This window comes from Sapajus apella, unplaced genomic scaffold (genome assembly GCF_009761245.1).
Source record: "Sapajus apella isolate SASKATOON/1434 unplaced genomic scaffold, GSC_monkey_1.0 scaffold82, whole genome shotgun sequence".
Taxonomy (NCBI): domain Eukaryota; kingdom Metazoa; phylum Chordata; class Mammalia; order Primates; family Cebidae; genus Sapajus; species Sapajus apella.
In genome coordinates this window covers 7,074,852-7,095,627 of record NW_022437022.1, presented here as the reverse complement: position 1 = coordinate 7,095,627, position 20,776 = coordinate 7,074,852, and the positions used below count along the sequence as shown (strand labels likewise).

General features: G+C 43.6%; 2 protein-coding genes across 6 annotated transcripts in view; both read left to right on the top strand.

The window, feature by feature from the left end:
- WTAP (WT1 associated protein) overlaps positions 1–3,072 on the top strand; it is a 31,130-nt gene extending 28,058 nt beyond the window's left edge. For all 4 annotated transcript variants that reach the window (XM_032253157.1, XM_032253153.1, XM_032253156.1 and 1 more), the window contains exon 8: positions 1,799–3,072. In XM_032253157.1, the coding sequence (XP_032109048.1) occupies positions 1,799–2,379 (581 nt within the window). In that variant the 3' untranslated portion in view covers positions 2,380–3,072. The remainder of the gene's footprint in view (positions 1–1,798) is intronic.
- Positions 3,073–7,086: 4,014 nt separating this feature from the next.
- Positions 7,087–20,776, top strand: part of ACAT2 (acetyl-CoA acetyltransferase 2) — a 19,196-nt gene continuing 5,506 nt past the window's right edge. Inside the window, exons 1-4 of one of the 2 annotated variants that reach the window (XM_032253149.1) lie at positions 7,087–7,254; positions 7,996–8,130; positions 12,990–13,171; positions 14,484–14,601. In XM_032253149.1, the coding sequence (XP_032109040.1) occupies positions 7,200–7,254; positions 7,996–8,130; positions 12,990–13,171; positions 14,484–14,601 (490 nt within the window). In that variant the 5' untranslated portion in view covers positions 7,087–7,199. Of the gene's footprint in view, positions 7,255–7,600; positions 7,864–7,995; positions 8,131–12,989; positions 13,172–14,483; positions 14,602–20,776 lie in introns of those variants that run through there. The other variant, XM_032253150.1, reaches the window with a different exon arrangement.

Here is a 20,776-nt window from a genome sequence, read left to right as displayed (position 1 = left end):
GGGGGGTGGAGTTTCGCTCTTGTTACCCAGGCTGGAGTGCAATGGCGCGATCTCGGCTCACCGCAACCTCCGCCTCCTGGGTTCAGGCAATTCTCCTGCCTCAGCCTCCTGAGTAGCTGGGATTACAGGCATGCGCCACCATGCCCAGCTAATTTTTTGTAGTTTTAGTAGAGACGGGGTTTCACCGTGTTGACCAGGATGGTCTCGATCTGTTGACCTCGTGATCCACCCGCCTCGGCCTCCCAAAGTGCTGGGATTACAGGCTTGAGCCACCGTGCCCGGCCCGAAAAAAGGTTGTTATATTACTTAACAAGATGGACAAATTTGTATTCAGTGTTTGAAAGGGAAAATATCTTTAACCATTTCTAGTTAAGTGTAAATCTTAGAATTTCTATTTGGCAGTTTTCAGTGATCTGAAAGTAATATAGTTGATTGTACCTGTGATGGTTTTATTAGCAAATAAGCGATTTACTCTTTAAATTTGCTGAGATAAACAAAACTTGTCAGCCTCCATCCTTTTTAGTGCAAGTGTAGCGCATCTGTCCTGTTTCTCTCCTCTTCGTAAGGTGCATTATTAATAAGGAAAATATCTAAATTCTTTGAAATTTTAAACTGAAAATTAGTGTCTCTGATGGTTAATTGCAAGGATGATTGTAGCCAAGTAATTTCTTCTAAACTACTTACCTTTTCAAAATCATCAGGAATTATTTCCTGTGGCATGTCCTTATATGTGTAACAGTCCTTAGTTGAGAACATGGGCCTCTTTGGAGTATTAATAGAGGACCATACTGTCCTTAAGGGCCAGACCTGCTGTGGAACTGAGACACTGGCTAGGAGGGTCAGCAATAAGGGGACTGGCCATAGTTGGCCCCATAGGTAAACGTAAATCAAACTTTAGGGGCTGTAATCGGGTATATGGCAAGATGGATCAAAACGATTTAACTTGGTTGCTTAATAAAGTCGTCCCTTGGTATCCATGGTGGATTGGTGTCAGGACCTCCAACAGATAAGCCCCTCATATAAAACAATGTCATATTTACATATAAACCTATGTACATTGGGCCAGACATGGTGGCTCATGCCTGTAATCCCAGCCAAGACGGGTGGATCATGAGGTCAGAAGTTTGAGACATGCCTTCTCAAACCATGGCCAACATGGTGAAACCCCATCACTACTAAAAATAACAAAAAAAAATTAGCCAGGTGTGGTGGCACATATCTGTAGTCCCAGCTACTTGGGAGGCTGAGGCAGGAGAATTACTAGTACCCAGGAGGCGAAAGTTGCAGTGAGCCAAGATTGTGCTACTGCTCTCCAGCCTAGGTGACAGAGTGAGACTCCATTTCAAAAAAAAAAATAAATAAAAACACGAAAAGAAAAGAAGCCTGGGTACATTTAAGCCATCTCTAGATTACTTAACAGTACCTAATACAGTGTAACTGCTATGTAAGTAGTTATTCTACTGTATCGTTTGGGGGATAATGACAAGAAAAAAAAATCTGTACATATTCAGTACAGACTCAGTTTTTTCCTCAAATGTTTTCCTTCTACAGTTGGTTGAATTCACAGATGCAGGACCCGTGAATGTGGAGGGCCAACTGTATATTAAGTATCTGACTTCCCCCAAAGTAAACATACTTTAAGATCCCAAGCAAAATTTATAAATGTAGTATGATTTTACTATTGTATTCGTTTACTTAGCAAGCATTTATTGACTGCCTTGCTTTGTGGCAGGCACTGAAGAAACATTTTTCAATGTTATAAGAGATATTAAAGTTGATTTGACTCTCCTTTGCACAGAACTGAATGACTTCATCATCCAGCTTGACGAAGAAGTAGAGGGTATGCAGAGTACCATTCTAGTTCTACAGCAGCAGCTGAAGGAGACACGCCAGCAGTTGGCTCAGTATCAGCAGCAGTCTCAGGCCTCTGCCCCAAGTACCAGCAGGACTACAGCTTCTGAACCTGTAGAACAGTCAGAGGCCACAAGTAAAGACTGCAGTCGTCTGACAAACGGACCAAGTAATGGTAGCTCCTCCCGCCAGAGGACGTCTGGGTCTGGATTTCACAGGGAGGGGAACACAACTGAAGATGACTTTCCTTCTTCTCCAGGGAATGGTAATAAGGCCTCCAACAGCTCAGAGGAAAGAACTGGCAGAGGAGGTAGTGGTTACATAAATCAACTCAGTGCGGGGTATGAAAGTGTAGACTCTCCCACGGGCAGTGAAAACTCTCTCACACACCAATCAAATGACACAGACTCCAATCATGACCCTCAAGAGGAGAAAGCAGTGAGTGGGAAAGGTAACCGAACTGTGGGTTCCCGCCACGTTCAGAATGGCTTGGACTCAAGTGTAAATGTACAGGGTTCAGTTTTGTAATATTTTTTCAGCAAATTTTTATACAGTGTCATTTAATTTGAGAGAGGATACTGTCCAAAATTAATGCATACATTTGTCACAATTTGCCTTTTCGTGGGTGTATGTTTTGGTTCTTTTTGTTTGGTTTCTCTTCGGGTTTGTTTTTGTTTGTTTGTTTTGCTTCAATACCTCTGCCACTTTGGAAATTGTAACAGTTAATTACTTTGAATGTTGCTAAAAGGACATTTTGTGTAGGGTCAAGTTATTTTTATATGAGTTAATGTGAAATTGTAAATGGAAATTTTTCCTTAAACTATAACACAATGATGTCTGTATAAATCTATGTCTGTTTAGAACCTGTGCTGTGTAAGGGCATTCTTACTCATGCTGTTACTGTACTTATGCACCATTCAGACTTGTTAGAATAGATGTGGGTTTATGACTGCCAAGTTTGCCCAGTACAGTAGTTTTTTATCACTAAAAGTTGGACTCATTGCTGGAGTCCTGTAGTAGTTTCAGTGTTAGATACAGTTTTTTCCACCATACATCTGTGCATTTTCTCTTTAGGTGACTGAATGTTTAAGAAATTTGTGTGCATAGTTACTCAGTTTTTATGAACTGTTCTATCCTGTTAATGCATATTGCTCTGTGACTCCAATATATCTTACCTGTACTGACCAAACCTAAATAAAGATTTTTATTGTAACTCCTTAATTAGCTTTTTTGTTTTGTTTTGTGTGTATGTTTAGCATTTGTCATTTATTTTCATTGAGTAACTGAATTTCTACTCATTTTCGTCCAAGTACCACAACAGTGAAACTTAAGGCCAAGCATCGATTTTGATTTTGTACATAATTTTTAATTTATGCCAAATGGATCTGGAGTTTAGGGGTACACTTAAAATTTTTTCTTGACTTGTTACAAAATATTTGAAAATACAGAAAAGTATAAAGAAAATAGTCACCTAAATATTTCTTAGGGGTTTGTGTATGTGTGTGTGTGGGGGGGGGGGTCTTGCTTTGTCACCCAGGCTTAAGTGCAGCCTCAAAGTCCTAGGCTTTAAGTGATCTTCCCACCTCAGCCTTCTGAGTACCTGGGACTACAGGCATTGACTACCACACTAGGCTACATTTATTTTATTTTTAGTGGAGACAAGGCCTTGCTGTGTTCTCCAGGCTGGCCTCAAACTCCTGGCCCCAAGGGACGCTTCTGCCTTGACTTCTCAATGTGTTGGGATTGCAGGAATGAGCCACAGCTCTCAGCCCTTTCTGAGGTTTAATTGCAAAGCAGCGTTTGTTTTTTGTAACCTGATTTCAGGTAGAGTATCTGTGTAGTGAGTGATGTTTGTTTTAAAACACTGGCCAGTACTACTGACTTTTACTAACAACATATTTGATAATATTACATGAGTAAGGGATGTTAGAATGTAGGTAGGAGACGTGTTTAAGGTGGAAGAATGTCAAAGTTTGCTCCATTTTCTCAGAGGTAATTAAATATTAAGCATAAAAGTATGATATTGAATGGCCTTGAATAGCTTTCATATATGATCAAAATGAAATTCCATTTCTGCTAAAAGCAAAGTAGTTGTTTTAGATATAACTTGTAATATAATCAAGGAACCTTGGAAGTAGAATTACAATACTTGAAACGGAGGTACAACTTACCTGAAAGTAACTGCTGCTTTTGCTTGTTTAGCTGACACAGGTATATCCGGTTTTCAGTAGTAAATGAAATACTGCACTGTGTCTTGATTAACCTTTTCTGCAGTCTGCTCAAGAGAGTAAACAAATTCTACACAATTTTAATTTGCATATGATTAAACATTTTGGTGTGAACTAAAATCATAATCCCTTGGTATGTCAAATACTGTGTTTGGCTTTTGTATACATCCTTCAACTTGACAATTTAAACAAAAATGGAATTTCTCTGTCCTGTGGGTGTAATGTAATCATGAATGTGTGGTAGGAAATTAATTTTTCAACCAGTTATATAATTTATGATTGAATGTAATATTAACCTGTTAATGTGACATTTTCATGTTTCTGTTGGGTCTGCCTTGATTAATAACTCAGAGCACTTATGCTGTACAGAGTCAGTATTTCTCATTTCTGGAATTAGATGCTTTATTTTCTGGTTTGACTATGATAAGAGAGGTGATAGACCATATCCAAGAAGAGAGAGTGGCTTCTGCATCTAATTGGTTTGAATCCTGGCATTACACTTAACTGACTTGGGCAAATGTGTCCTCTCTAAGAGGCTTGATTTTTTTTTTCTCTCTCCCCTGTAAGAGCACTCACTTAAGTCAATACATGTAGAGTGCTTTTAACAGTAGTCTTAGCTCAGGCTGCTATTAAAAAAAAAAAATACCACAGACTGGGTGGCTTTACACACTCATTCCTCACTGTTTTGGGAGCCTGGGGTTTTGGAAGCCTGGGAAGTCTAAGATCACAGTGTCCCCTGATTGGTTCTCCGATTTGGTTCCTGGTAGGAGTCCTCATACATAGAGTGCAATAGACTTAAGTTTCCTTGGCTGCTCAGCTGTATTTGATACACTACTCCAGTTTTTGAGACACTTGCAAAACAATGCAAAGCCATTCCTTCTGACAACTTTCTTTCTCAGATATTCCCTCTTTGATGAGTAGTTACACCCTGTACTCAGTCATTGCCTGCTGCTCCATGACACTGTCTTGGGAGCTCACCTATCCCTGTGGTTATAGTGAACACTTTCAAAGCCCCAGGTAATGGCATTAAGTCTGATCTGGACCCATCATGGGTGGCTGTGGTGAGACACTGTTGAGCTACCCCTAAGTGGTGAGGAGCATGCTGCTGACCCCTATCCTATGGCAAATCCACTTTGGTGATTTACTGCTCCCCTCATGGAAACCAAGGAGGAATTTGCTACATGGTAGGTTGGTGAATCTGGCCTTCTTGCTAAGACCTAGCCTGGACTTCTGCAACTCTTTATGAAACTTAACCAAGAATGATTGCATCTTACAGGGGGGAAAATGCTGAGAAGGCCCCTTTAAGATAAACTGGCTCTGAAGCACTGCTGTAATGGTGACCCCTCATGAGTAAGCACTTGACTTGGAGATTTTGGTAGCTTTCCTGCCCACTCACCCAGCTCACCAGTCTAGGTAGTTTATGATTTGAGATCTAGACGTAATTTTAAAAATTATCTTCCTCTTCTTCCATTCATTATTCTTAGTCTTCATCTAGCCCATACATACCTTTGAGTAGGTAATGATATGAGTAGCTATAATGAGGACTCCTCAGGGTACAGATGCTGTGTGGCCACTCAACAGAAGCATGCAATCACCTCAAGATTTGCTCCTAAACTTATCCTGGATAGAGCCTTCAGGCAGGAAACAATACATTCCTTGTCTCCGGAAGACTATATTCATACTCATTCAAATGTGCCAGGCACTGGCCATAAAGAATATATTGGTGTTCATTCATAATTAATGCCTATAATGTGTAGGAGCTGTGTATAAAGCAGTGTAACAGGATCATCTTGCAAAGTTGTCTAGTAAAGGAGACAAACTGGGAATTATATGGTAAGCTGAAAGGGGTAAGATGCTTGCACCAAACACAGGAGATTGGAAGGTTTTTCTGGATGTTTGAATTTCAGAGGTAAATTTCTGGCTTAGTTAACAGAAGACAGTTATACTGCTCACTGAGATTAAATAGAGAAGAAACAGGCTGGAAGAGTTTGGTTTCAATATGTCAAATTTAATGTGCTTATAGGAAATTTTATTTATTTATTTATTTATTTGAGGCAGGGTTTCTCTGTCGCCTAGGCTACAGTGCAGTGGTGCAATCTTGGCTCACTGAAATATCTGCCTCCCGGGTTCAAGCGATTCTCCCATCTCAGCCTCCCCAGTAGCTGGGGCCCAGCTAATTTGGTATTTTATGGTAGAAGCAGGATTTCACCATGTTGGCCAAGGCTGGTCTCAAACTCCTGACCTCAAGTGATCCGCCCTCCTTGGTCTCCCGAAGTGCTGGGATTACAGGTGTAATTACGGTACCAGACCTGATGTGCCTATTGGAATTTAAATGGAGAGGGCCAGTTAGTTTAGGAGACAACTAGGTTAGATGTAAGGGTTTCAGACTTGTCAGTATACAGGTGGTGACTGATGCCATGGGAATGACACAGGAATGACTGGTATTACCCAGCGAGCTGGTGCACAGTAGGAGCCTTGGGGCACATGTTAAGGGGATGTCAGAGTAAGCTCACAAAGACTCAGAAGTGGCCACCAAAGCTGATCTTCGAAGGCAGCCAGGGGCGCCAGTTCCACGGGGACTCGCACCGAGACGCTCCCAGCCAGCCCCGCACGCGAGAGAATGACTGGCTCCAGGGAAACGCAGAGGACCGCCCGAAGCCGCCGAGAGGAAAGGAACCCATTAGAGCTGTGCTCAGTAACCGCGGCGGCCAGAGCTGGCGGCCGAGATTCTCGCCCGTGAGATTCCAGTCCTAGGCTCAACCAGAGATAGTCTTTTGTCAATCTCCACTCTACCGCTTCGAAAAACCCCAACATTAAAAAAATAAGGCCAAAAACGTCAGGTCGGGGGACTCCAACACGGGAGTGTCCCGAAACTGGAGTCTTCAAGCGCCGTGTGCGTCCTCGGGTCTGCTCGCAGCCACGGACCGCAGAACTCCAGACCCAATTCGCCCCCGCCCTCCCCAGCTCTGGCTTCGCGCCTGCGCACAGTGCGTTGCGTGGAGGGCGGGGCATCTCAGGTCCCGCCCCGCAGCGCGTCCTGTGGGCTGTGAGGAGGAGCTTTGCCTCATTCGAAGGCGCAGCGAAGGGCAGACGGCGGCGGGAGCAGCGGTCTTGGGCAGGATGAATGCAGGCTCGGATCCAGTGGTCATCGTCTCGGCGGCGCGGACCATCATAGGTGAGTGGCCTGCAGGCCCGGCGCAGAGTCCGAGACGCCTGGAGCTTCGGCAGGAGCGCCGAGGGCCGGACGCGTGTTGTGTGGGAGAGGGGTCGTGTGTGGAGGAGGTCGGTCCCGCCAAGTTACGAGGACCCGCGGGGTCCCTGGAACGTGCACCTAGCGCGTTCCCTGTCCTGAGGGGACAGCCCCACCCTCTCCTCGCCCGATGGGCGCACTCCCCTCCTCATATTCGGATTGGCTGCTGAGGGTAGAGCCATCGCGCCGCCTGGCTCCCCCATTGGCTGCGTAGGGAGGCGTTCTTTCGCGAGGTCCCTGATTGGCCGGCTCCGGAAGGCGCCATCGGTCAGGCCTGCGGCCGCAGGGGCAAAACTGCTCGGTGGTCTGAGCCTGGCACTGGGCTGGGGTCGGCCTGTGGCTAGAGGACGTGACTTCCATCTCCTTTTTGCGGCATGGTTTTCAACCCCTTGACCCGCCGGTTCCTTTTGTTTGGGAAGCATGGGGCCACATCCCGTCCTTCGGATTTGGAGAAATAGATGGGGTCCAGCGGTATCCATAGGCCACTACTCCAAATGTCGCTTACCCTGCCCTGACCTTTGCTTGGACCAGCAGGTGTGGGAATGTGTGGGAGGAGAGGGCGCTGCCTCCTCGCTGTGGCCTTGCCAGCCTGGGTCCTGGGGCCCCGCTGCGCGTGAGTAGTTTCTGCACTGCCCTCAGGCTTGCGATGCCGCCTTTCTGTTGCAGGCTCTTTCAATGGTGCTTTAGCCTCTGTTCCAGTCCAGGACCTGGGCTCCACTGTCATCAAAGAGGTCTTGAAAAGGGCCACTGTGGCTCCGGATGATGTGTCTGAGGTCATCTTTGGACACGTTTTGGCAGCAGGTAACTCTCAGTGATTCCAAGACAGGTCAGGCTTATTAGAAACAGCCCATAAACACACACTCACACACTCTCTCACTCAATTTCTTAGGTTCTTGCCTCCATACTTTTGCTCATAGTTCCTTCTGTTAGAATTCCTCCTGCGGCCCCTTCTTCCAGCCCTGTCAATAGCTTCTATCCAGCTTGAGACTCAGCTTCTTAGCCAGGCATTGTGGCTCCTGGCTAAGAATCCCCCTCTTTGGAAGGCCAAGGAAGAAGGATCACTTGAGGCCAGAAGTTTGAGACCAGCATGGACAACAAAGCAAGATCATGTCTCTACAAAACATAAAATAATTAGCCAGGCATTATGGCCTCAGCTACTGGAGAGGCTGAGGTGGGAGGATCACTTGAGCCCAGGAGTTTGAGGCACATTACTTTTTAAAATTTTATTTTATTTTATTTTTTTATAAAGATGGGGTTTCACCATGTTGGTCAGGCTGGTCTTGAACTCCCGACCTCAGGTGATCCGCCCACCTTGGCCTCCAGAGTGCTTGGATTACAGGCGTGAGCCACCACGTCCGGCCTGAGGCACATTACTTTAAGTGATTGTGCCATTGCACTGTGGCCTGGGTGACAGTGAGATCCTTTCTCTAAACAAACAAAAAGACTCAGCTTCATTAATATGCTTTTTGTGACTAAACCTACAGCACTGACCTACACTGCCGTTTTATTCTTAAGAAGCAGGACAGCCTGATGCATAGGAAAGTATGCATGCTCCTCATTACCCCAAAGTGTCACACATTCAACAAAAATGTATTCAGTTCCTCCAATGTGCCCCATGCTGTGCTTAGTGCTGGGAGTATGACTCCAACAGTACAAGTAAGTTCCCTGCCCTCTTAGGGCTCAGTTCTGAGCTTGGAAAATTGGTGGCACATTTGCCCCTTGCAAATGGGGCGTATCACTCCCTAGGGGAATATAGCTGAGTCCTGCAAGTGCTCCCATCTTCTGATTCTTTGGGTTTGAACACTCCTAATTAATTAATTGTTATTATTACTTTAAGAGACAGGATCTTACTCTGTCGTTGAGGCTGGTGTGCGGTGGTGTAATTAGTCATAGCCCACTATAACTTCAAACTCCTGAACTCAAGCGTTCCTCCCACTTCAGCTTCTGGAGTAGCTGGGATTACAGGAGCAGGCCACCACACCTGGCTAATTTTAAAACATTTTTCGTAGAAGCGGAGTCTCTCTCTGTTGCCTAGGCTGGAATGCAGTGGCTGTTCACAGGCACATCATGGTGCACCACAGCCTTGAACTTCTGAGCTAGCTGGAACTAGCCTCCCAAGTAGCTGGGACTACAGTACATATCTGCTAAGTTGAAGGCCATTAAAGCACTGTGCAAAGTGCTTTCCTTTCATTACCTCATTTAGTCTTCCCCACAGGTCTGTTATATCCTATTATCTTTATTTTACAAATGAGTAAATCAGAGTTTGAGAGCTTAGATGACTTACCAGGGTCACAGTTTGAAGTGGAGCTAGCACTTGAGCTTAGATCTATTCTATTCCTTAAGCCAGATACACTCTACAATCATGTAACAAATGTTTATTGAGCACCTACTCTGTCCCAGGCACTATTTTAGCAGCTGGAGATAAGCAATGTTCTTATCAGATAGAAATTCTCATTTTTATGAAGCTCATAGTATGCAAAGTGTTAGCATTCTTAATTATGTTAGCACCTCATTGTTTTTTTTTTTTGGGATGGAGTTTCACTCTGTTGCCCAGGCTGGAGTACAGTGGCACTATCTTGGCTTACTGCAACCTCTGCCTCCCGAGTTGAAGTGATTGTCCTGCCTCAGCCTCCCAAGTAACTGGGATTACAAGTGCCTGCCACTGAGCCTGGCTAATTTTTGTATTTTTAGTAGAGACGGGGTTTCACCATGTTGGCCAGGCTGGTCTCAAACTTTTGACCTCAAGTGATCCACCCACCTCAGCCTCCCAAAGTGCTGGGATTACAGGTGTGAGCCATCATGCCCAGCCCTGCACCTCATTTCTTCTTTTTTTTTTTTTAAATTTGAGATGGAGTCTTGCTCTGTCACGCAGGGTGAAGTGCAGCCGTGTGATCTTGGCTCACTGCAACCTCCATCTCTCGGGTTCAAGCCGTTCTCCTGCCTCAGCCTCCCGAGTAGCCAGGTATCTGGGTCACCACGTGTGGGGGTCTGTCCTGCCCTGACTCAACGACAGATGAATAAAGTACACTCACACAGAATACAGTGAGTGAGCGGGCTGGGTGTCCATGGCCACTTACAGACTCCTTGGACAGTGCTATAAACAGTTGTGACCACCTGCCCCCACATGCTTGCCTCTCTGGCCTTTATTTAGCACATTTTTTTTTTTTTTTTTTTGAGACAGAGTTTCACTCTTGTTACCCAGGCTGGAGTGCAATGGCGCGATCTCGGCTCACCGCAACCTCCGCCTCCTAGGTTCAGGCAATTCTCCTGCCTCAGCCTCCTGAGTAGCAGGGATTACAGGCATGTGCCACCATGCCCAGCTAACTTTTTGTAGTTTTAGTAGAGACAGGGTTTCACCATGTTGACCAGGATGGTCTTGATCTCTTGACCTCGTGATCCACCCGCCTCGGCCTCCCAAAGTGCTGGGATTACAGGCGTGAGCCACCGCGCCCAGCTCAGCACATATTAAATGACAAAATTTTTTGAGTCAACACCACTAGAGGTTAAAGATCAAAGGACAGGTTCTGAGGTCTAAAACAAACACCATTAGTGGGTAATATCCCTGGTCGGGCCCCCTGACTCCCTAGAGCCATCCAGAAGAATCAAAGGTTAATTTTAGAACCTCATGAGTAAACAAGTTGGTTAGGTAAACTCTTCACATTCCTTTGTTTCTACTATAATTTATTTAACTAAGGGGACAGGGCTGCCTTCAGCCAAGAACTATAGAAAAAACCCTTAGGCCTTCCAAAAGGGTTTGAGACTATTCTATAACTTTCCCCGTTATTTTTCCCTTAATATTTTTGCCACCTGACTGAACTCCCACAGCTGGGATTATAGTTATGCATCACCACGCCCAGCTAATTTTTGTATTTTTAGTAGAGACAGGGTTTCACCATGTTGGCCAGGCTGGTCTCCATCTCCTGACTTCAAGTGATCCACCCATCTTGGCCTCCCAAAGTGCTGGGATTACAGGTGTGAGCCACCTCTCCCAGCCAGAGCCACCACGCCTGGCCTTGTTTTGGTGTGTGAGACAGAGTCTCACTTTGTTGCCCAGGCTGGAGTACAGTGGCGCAATATCAGCTCACTGCAATCTCTGCCTCCTGGATTCAAGTGATTCTTCTGTCTCAGCCTCCCAAGTAGCTGGGACTACAGGCACACGCCACCACGCCCAGCTAATTTTTGTATTTTTAGTAGAGACAGGGTCCACCATTTTGCCCAAGCTGGTCTCAAACCCCTGACCTTGTGATGTGCCTGCCTCAGCCTCCCAAAGTGCTGGGATTCCAGGCGTGAGCCACTGTGCCCAGCCTGGCCTGTCTTTTAATATGTATATGCTCCTGCATATATTTTCAGTCTCAAGTAACCTTATCTGTTTTTAGTTTCCAGCCTAATCCCAGATTGATAACATTGTAATGAATATAATCTCTAATTTTTTTCAGTGACTCATTTGCTAGTTCTTTCCAACAAACTTACCAAGGAAGGGTGGTAGGTATCTGAAACTTGGAATAGAGTAACCACTGTATAAACACTTACTCTTGACTCTGTTAACAGACAATGGTGATTAAGAATATTTGAAACTTTTGGCCAGGCGCTGTGGCTCATGCCTGTAATCCCAGCACTTTGGGAGGCCAAGATGGGTGGATCACGAGATCAAGAGATCGAGACCATCTTGGCCAACACGGTGAAACCCCGTCTCTATTAAAAAAAAAAAAAAAAAGGCCGGGCGCGGTAGCTCAAGCCTGTAATCCCAGCACTTTGGGAGGCCGAGGCAGGTGGATCACGAGGTCAAGAGATCGAGAACATCCTGGTCAACACGGTGAAACCCCGTCTCTACTAAAAATACAAAAAATTAGCTGGGCATGGTGGCGTGTGCCTGTAATCCCAGCGACTCAGGAGGCTGGGGCAGGAGAATTGCCTGAACCCAGGAGGCGGAGGTTGCGGTGAGCCGAGATCGCGCCATTGCACTCCAGCCTGGGTAACAAGAGCGAAACTCCGTCTCAAAAAAAAAAAAAGAAAAAAAAAAGAAAGAATATTTGAAACTTTTAACTCCATTCTGTTCTGTGCTGCTTTAAGTAAATGATGTATTTCTTTTCAACTAAAGGAAGTCCCCATAGTTGAATTATGAAAATAATTTGTGAATTCTGATTTTGTATATATCTTGTTTTATATAACCATTTAAGCATCCTGTGATGAATAATAAGAACAGAACTGCTTATTATCAAAGGTTTTCCTTTTTCAGTAACTTCTCTTTTCTCAAGTGTCTTAAGCCATGATCTTGGGAGGAAATGGCCCTAGTTAGAAATGTTGGTAATGCCTAGGTTATATCCTATGTTTATAAGACATAGGTTTGATAATGCTTATTTAAGCCCTATCCAAACATGAGGATAACAGTTCTTTCTTAAGGTATTAATAACTTCTTTATGGAGGAGAAAGCTCATATCTATGAAATACCTACAGAGCAGCGCAAGGCAGTATATATTCAAGGGCTAGACTATGACAGGTGGAGAGTGTAGACAAGCCTTTTTGCCTCCAGTGAGAACTTACCTGACCTGTAGTCTTTAAGAAGTGGCAGGTAAACCAACTGGCAATTTTGCACACACTTTCACTGTGACATTTTGTCTTTCTCCTTTATCACCAAGAGTCCTCTATGTTCCTCCTTCCAGGTTGTGGGCAGAATCCTGTTAGACAAGCCAGTATGGGTGCAGGAATTCCTTACTCTGTTCCAGCGTGGAGCTGCCAGATGATCTGTGGGTCAGGCCTAAAAGCTGTGTGTCTTGCGGCCCAGTCAATAAGGATAGGAGACTCCAGCATTGTGATTGCAGGAGGCATGGAAAATATGAGCAAGGTAAGAACTCTCCGATGAGGTGGCTTTTACTGACCTCACACTGAGAAAGTCATGTCTGTGCCAGAGCAGAGCAAATTGTTGCATATCAGAGCTGGAGCCAAACAATGAACCAATAAACAAAAAGGACAACCTTGATTCCTACTTGAATGTGAACTATTCTTCAGTTTGGGTGGGAAATCCAGGTTGATGAAAAAGTTTATCAGTGTGATTGGAACCAAATATGCTATTTCTAAACTTTTAATGAAGCATATAATATTTTCTGATTTAAATTTATATTTGTTGCTCGATGTCCTTTGTTTTAAATTTCTTTCCCATTGCACGTAAAAGGCAAAAAAAAAGCTGTTACCACTTACCTTCCTGCACGTGACAAGGAAATCCTGGGGACCAGACTTTTTTTACGTTTTTAGGGTATAGAATATGGAAAAGAGGACCACCAAGTGGTGCTTTTCTCCAGTAGGTTTGCCAGGCACAGTTTGTTTCACCAAGTTCCATACCTCAAATTGGCATAGCGGTTGAAAGAAAAAGTATATCCCGTGTTTCCTACTGTGGGAGCTTAGGGGCTGAGGTGCAGATTCCCTAGTTAGAAGCTGATTCGGCCCAGCCATTGCTGAGGTTCAGGAGGAGGCAGGCTAAAGGTAGCAAAAAGAATCAGAGTGATTTTGATGGGATCACACTGACGCCTGTGCCATACTTTACCAGGTGCTTTTGTACATATGTTCACAGCAGCCCCATATAGGGTAGATCATATCATTCCCAGTTCACAGGTAAGGAAACTGACGCCCAGAGCCAGCATTCAAATACAGCTCTTCTGACTCTAAGTCCAATCAATAACTCTTTCCATTCTAATATGCCTGCTATTGAGTTGGTGAGAGTTAAGACTGGCCACTAGTCAGAAATCCCTCCTCATCAGTTAGTTAGGCAGCCTGATTATTCTCACTCCAGGCAGTATGTCATCCATTAAAATAGCTAACACATTGTTAGCTTTACTTTAGCTTCATTTAACAGGTAATTAACTGCCTCTACGGAAAGAATAAATGAGATTCTTAAGGAAACAGGACACAGAATGGGTAGGTTTGAGGGAGAATTGGAAATGGGTAGGTAGGAGAGTAATGGTTCCCAATATAGGAAAGATGAAGTCTGCTAATTCCAGGGGTCTTCAGGCCCTGGCCTGGCTGAGGACCTGGAACGGGGGAGAAGGGCTGCAAAGGAGCCTAGATGAAGACTTAGGAAATACTAGATGATTTTGAGTTGGATTCTGGGGAGAAGACTAGTGACAACTAAGCCTAAATCCATTTTTATTTCTTATTTCTAGGCTCCTCACTTGGTTCACTTGAGAACAGGAGTAAAGATAGGTGAGATGGTACTAGCTGACAGTATACTCTCTGATGGTCTTACAGATGCATTTCACAACTGTCATATGGGTATTACAGGTAAGGCAGACATAGCTGAAACTATAATAACTTTAAAAAGGTTAAAAAGATCATATAATAATCTGTTTCTTAGGTGCTTTCCTCCTTATGTCCAGAGACTGTCTTAAGGATTTTTGTATCTCTTCTTTGATTAACTGACGTGAAGTGAGTATTCTGTTTGTGAATCCTTGATTATCAGAGAATGTTAGAAGTAGGAAGTACCGGCCGGGCACGGTGGCTCACGCCTGTAATCCCAGCACTTTGGGAGGCCGAGGCAGGTGGATCACAAGGTCAAGAGATCAAGACCATCCTGGTCAACATGGTGAAAACCTGTCTCTACTAAAACTGCAAAAAATTAGCTGGGCATGGTGGCACGTGCCTGTAATCCCAGCAACTCAGGAGGCTGAGGCAGGAGAATTGCCTGAACCCAGGAGGCGGAGGTTGCGGTGAGCCGAGATCGTGCCATTGCACTCCAGCCTGGGTAACAAGAGCAAAACTCCGTCTCAAAACAAAAAAAAAAAGAAGTAGGAAGTACTTCAGAGTTCTTCTGGATCAGTCCCCTCATTTTACCAAATGAAGAAACAGGGCCCACAAATAGTGCTTGTGGGACAGAGGCAGTAATAGAGATAAACCAGTTTCTTTGGGGACTGCAAAAGGGTCCCCTTAAGTCTTTGATCAAATACTAAGCTTGTAGATAATAGTTTACAAGGCCTAGTAGAAAACAGCTGCAAGAGAGAGGTGAACTGAATGGAGATTTTATGGATTACTGGGAGATAAAAGAGTTCTGGAAAAGCAGAGAAGAAACCTTACTGAACCCCTTGGGCACTCCATTGACAGAACGACCACAGTTTAGGGGTAGGGCCAAAGCCATAGAGTAAAAGCTACTTAGACCCAAACTAAAAGCTTAAACACAAGCCTCAAAAGGATCAAGGTGATTTGTCAGTATATTGACTGCTTATGAAAACAAAACTCAATATATTCTCTAAAGAGAATAAAATCCACATGTCCAACTATATACCAGCTATAGTGTTCAGCATGCAATAAGAACTTTCTAGAGCCGGGCGCGGTGGCTCAAGCCTGTAATCCTAGCACTTTGGGAGGCCAAGGCAGATGGATCACGAGGTCAGGAGATCGAGACCATCGTGGTCAACATGGTGAAACCCCGTCTCTACTAAAAATACAAAATATTAGCTGGGCATGATGGCGCATGCCTGTAATCCCAGCTACTCAGGAGGCTGAGGCAGGAGAATTGCCTGAACCCAGGAGGCGGAGGTTGTGAGTGGAGGTTGTGGTGAGCCGAGATTGCGCCATTACACTCCAGCCTGGGTAACAAGAGTGAAACTCCGTCTCAAAAAAAAAAAAAAACTTTCTAGATACTAAAAGAATTAGGAAAATGTAGCTTACAACCAGGGTGGTCAATAGACCCTGCAATAAAAGATACTAGAATTAGCAGACAAGGACTTTAAAGGCTCTATTTTATGTATGTTTAAAGATACAAAGGAAAATACAACCTTTATGGAGGAACAGATGTGGAAATCTCAGGAATAAAAGGAAAAATATAAACAAGAACCAAATAGAAAATCCAGAACTGCAGAGTATACAATCTGAAATTAAGAATTCACTGGGGATGGGGCTGGGCATGCTGGCTAACATCTGTATTTCCAGGACCTTGGGAGACTGAGGCGGGAGGATCACTTGAGACTGGGAGTTTGAGACTAGGTTGAGCAACATAGTTAGACCCCATCTCTTAAAAAAACATTCTGAATGGCCTTAATAGCAACTTGGAGACAGAAGAAAAAGGGTCAGGAAAATTGAAGATAGATCACATACACTACCTGAAGAACACAGAGAAAAATGTTAGAGAATAAATGAACAGTCCAGGCACCATGGCTCATACCTGTAATCCCAGTACTTTGGGAGCCCAAGCCTGGTGGATCACCTGAGGTCAGGAGTCCATGACCAGCACAGTCAACATGGTGAAACCCTGTCTGTACTAAAGATATAAAAATTAGCCAGGTGTAGTGGTACATGCCTGTAATCCCAGCTACTTGGGAAGCTGAGGCAGAAGAACAACTTGAACCTGAGAGGTGGGGGTTGCAGCAAGCTGAGATTGCACCATTGCACTCCAGCCTGGGTGAAAAGAATAAAATTCTGTCTCAAAAAATTAAATCAAATTTAAAAATAGGCCAGCACAGTGGCTCACGCCTTTAATCCCAGCACTTTGGGAGCCTGAGACGGGTGGAATACCTGAGATTAGGAGTTTGAGAGTAGCCTGATCAACATGGAGAAACCCCGTCTCTACTAAAGATAAAAAAATTAGCCAGGCGTTGTGGTACATGCCTGTAATCCCAGCTACTCAAGAGGCTGAGGTGGGAGAATTGCTTGAACCCGGGAGGCAGAGGTTGCAGTGAGCCAAGATCACACCACTGTACTCCAGCCTGGGCAACAAGAGCAAAACTCTGTCTCAAAAAAATAATAAAAGAAATAATAAATAGAGCCTCAGTGCTCTGTGGGACAAAATAAATAGTACTAACATACGTGGAATAGGAGTCTCATACATGAAGAGAGAGAATAGGGCAGAAAAAAACTGAAGGAAATTTCCAAATTTGGTGCAAAAAAATTCAAAGATCAAGATGGACAAGAGAAAAATTGTACCTTAGCAAATTGTAGTAAAAACTAAAAGAGCGCACCACTGCCCTCCAGTTTCAGCAACAGAGCGAGACTCTGTCTCAAAAAAAATAAAAGAGAATTAAAGTGAAGAACTGTTTTTAGATGAAGGAAAATGAATTGCCTGCACACCTACACTACAAGAAATGCTTAAGGAGCCAGGCCTGGTGGTGTGCACCTGTACTCCCACCTACTCAAGAGCTGAGGCAGGAGATTGCTTAAGTCCAAAAGTTTGAGCCTAGCTTGGGCAAGGCTGTCATAGTGAGTATCCACTGCATTCCAGTCTGGGTAACATAGTGAAACCTCAATGACAACAAAAGAATAGCTTCCAAACCTGGGGGTAAATAAAGACAAGTGAGACCCCAGTTCTTTAAAAAAAAGGTTTGAGAGAATTGATACCAGAAGATGGAATCTTGGGTCTACACAAAGGAGTGAGTAGTGCCAAAAATTGTGATTATGAAGGTAAATATAAAAGATCATATTTTCCTTCTTAATTTACAAAAAAAGATATAGCTAATTAAAGTAAAAAGCATAAAATTTACAACATATATAGATATAATAGAGGTAAGGAATTGGGTGGGTAAGCAGGTGTGTTGGCTCATGCCTGTACTCCCAGCACTTTGAGCAGTGAGGCAGGAGGATTGCTTGAGCCCAGTAGTTGAAGACCAGTCTGGGCAACATAATGAGACCTCATCTCTACTAAAAATAAAATAAAATAAGTCCTGGTATGGTGATTTGTGTCTGTAATCCTAACTACTTGGAGGCTGAAGTGGGAGGATTGCCTGAGCCGAGGAGTTTGAGACTACTCTGAGCTATGATTGTACCACTGAACTGCAGCCTAAGTGAGAGAGTGAGAGACCCTATCTCTATTTAAAAAAAAAGAAAGAAAGAAGGAAAGGGAGGGGAGGGAGGGAGGGAGGGAGATGGGGGAACAATGGAGCTGTACTTTCATATCGTCCTTATCTCTATTACAAAAAAAAGAGAAAGAAGGAAGAGGGAGATGGGGAGCAATGGAGCTGTACTTTCATATGGTCTTTAAATTTTTATGTGAAATGGGACAGAATTAACTCTTAAGTAGACAGTTATAAGTTAAGGATCCATATTGTAACCCATAGGCAGTCACTTAAAAATATGCAAAGAATTATTGTCCCATTGTAATCCCATTATAATTGCAGCAGGCTTTTTCCTAGAAATTAAGAAACTGATTCTAAAATGTATCAGGCCGGGTGCCATGGGTCATGCCTGTAATTCCAGCACTTTGGGAGGCCAAGACAGGTAGATCACTTGAGGTTGGGAGTTTGAAACCAGCCTGGCCAACATGGTGAAACCCTGTCTCTACTAAAAATACAAAATTAGCCAGGCATGGTGACAGGCACCTGTAATCCCAGCTACTCTAGAGGCTGAGGCAGAAGACTTGCTTCAACCTGGGAGGCAGAGGTTGCAGTGAGCTGAGATATTGCGCCATTGCACTCCAGCCTGGTCAACAAGAGTGAAACTCTGTCTCTAAATAAATAAATAGTGTATAAAATGCAAAGGACTCAGAATAGTCAAAACAATTTTGAGGTCAGAAAATAGCACTTAACACTCTCTGATTTTAACATTAACTGTAAAGCTGTGGTAAACAAGATAGTGTGGTTTTGGCATAAGGACAAAGAAAGAGAACAGAGTTCAGAAATAGACCCAGACTTACGTTCATTTTCGACAAAGGCATCTACAGAATGAAATGGAGAAATTAAAATCTTTTCAACAAATGGTGCTGGAACAACAGATTACTCACGTGGGAAAGATGAACCTGGACCCCTACTTGACACCATATATAAAAGTTAGTTTGAGATAAATCATGGATTTAAAAATAAAAGCAAAAACTATAAAGCTTCTAGAAGTATATATAAGAGAATAGCTTCCACAGGGTGCAGTGGCAGGTGCCTATAGTCCCAGCTACTAGGGAGGCTGTGGTGGGAGGATCACTTGAGGCCAGCAGTTTTAGATTGTATACTGTACTATGATTTTGCCTGTTAGTAGCTTCTGCACTCCAAGCCTGGGCCACATAGTGAGACCTCATCCAAAAAGAAAAAAAAAAAAAAAAAAAAAAAAACAGCTTGGTAAGTAAAGACAAGACATAGAATAGAAAGCAAAGCAGTAACTTTTTTTTTTTTTTTTTTTTTGGAGACAGGGGTTTCTGTCACTCAGATTGGAGTGCAGTGGCTCAATCTTGGCTCACTGCAGCCCCCACCTCAGCTTCCTGAGTAGCTGGGACCACAGCTGTGCACCACCATGCCTGGCTAATTTTTTATATTTTTGGTAGAAATGGGGTTTCACCATATTGCCCAGGCTGGCCTCAAACTCCTGAGCTGAAGGGATCCTCCTGCCTAGGCCTTCTAACATGCTGAGATTGCAGGCGTGACCCACCATGCCTGGCCAATTCTCACATTTGTAGAAGAAAATTACAAATATGGAAAGCAAGAAGAATGAAGCTTGTTGTGCTAGGTTGCATTTTGGAGATAGCAGTATGAACTCAAGTGTTACCATGAGTGTGTGTATTCATAAAATTATAAATTATATATATATGTGGAAGTTTCTACTGAACAGACCTAGAAACAATGACAAACCAGTAACAACAAGCAGTCCTGACACCCAGATCTTTGTTTCCAAATACATTTCTCCACTAAAAGGAACTAATGTTCTTTAGAGAAATGGCACTTTCCAAGGCTGGGAAAAAAAGTGCTAAAAAAATAAGGACATGTCACAAGTACACAGGAGGCAGCCTACAGGGTTCTACTTTCCTGTAGTGGAATTTTGAACAATTTGAGCAACAAGGTCAGTAATGATAGTAATGGGTTATAACTGCCCACATTTTGAACAATTTCAGCATCAAAGTAAGTAATGATAGTAATGGGTTATAACTTATTCAATAAAATGAAAAGATATGAGTCCAGCCTGATAGAAATAACTGAATAAATGGAGAGAAAAAGAAAAGCTTTTCTTTACAGTAAATTGCCAATTAATACCAGTAGAGGGAATGTTGGAGTTAGAAAGCCATGACTGAATGAATGCTAAAACTAGTGGGTGAAATATGATGGGGAAGAAGATACTCTGACAATCTCAAAATAACCTCCCATACATTATTGATTACTTATAAATGAAAAAATGGTGCCTTTAAAAGCTAGAAACCTGGTGAATACCAAACCATTTTAACCAAATTATCAAAGATACATCGCCTGGGATAAACTGATTGTCATTTGTGTCTTAATAAGATTCACTGAGAAAAATCATACCATCGTTCAGTAGTACACCTGCCTTTCGGCAGAATCTTAATCTAATCCTGAGGTCAGACAATCAAAGTTGATGACCCCTAACAAAAGAACTGGCCCATGTTCTTCAGAAATACCAAGTTTAAGAAACATAGTCTTGCCGGGCGCGGTGGCTCACGCCTGTAATCCCAGCACTTTGGGAGGCCGAGGCGGGTGGATCACGAGGTCAAGAGATCGAGACCATCCTGGTCAACATGGTGAAACCCCGTCTCTACTGA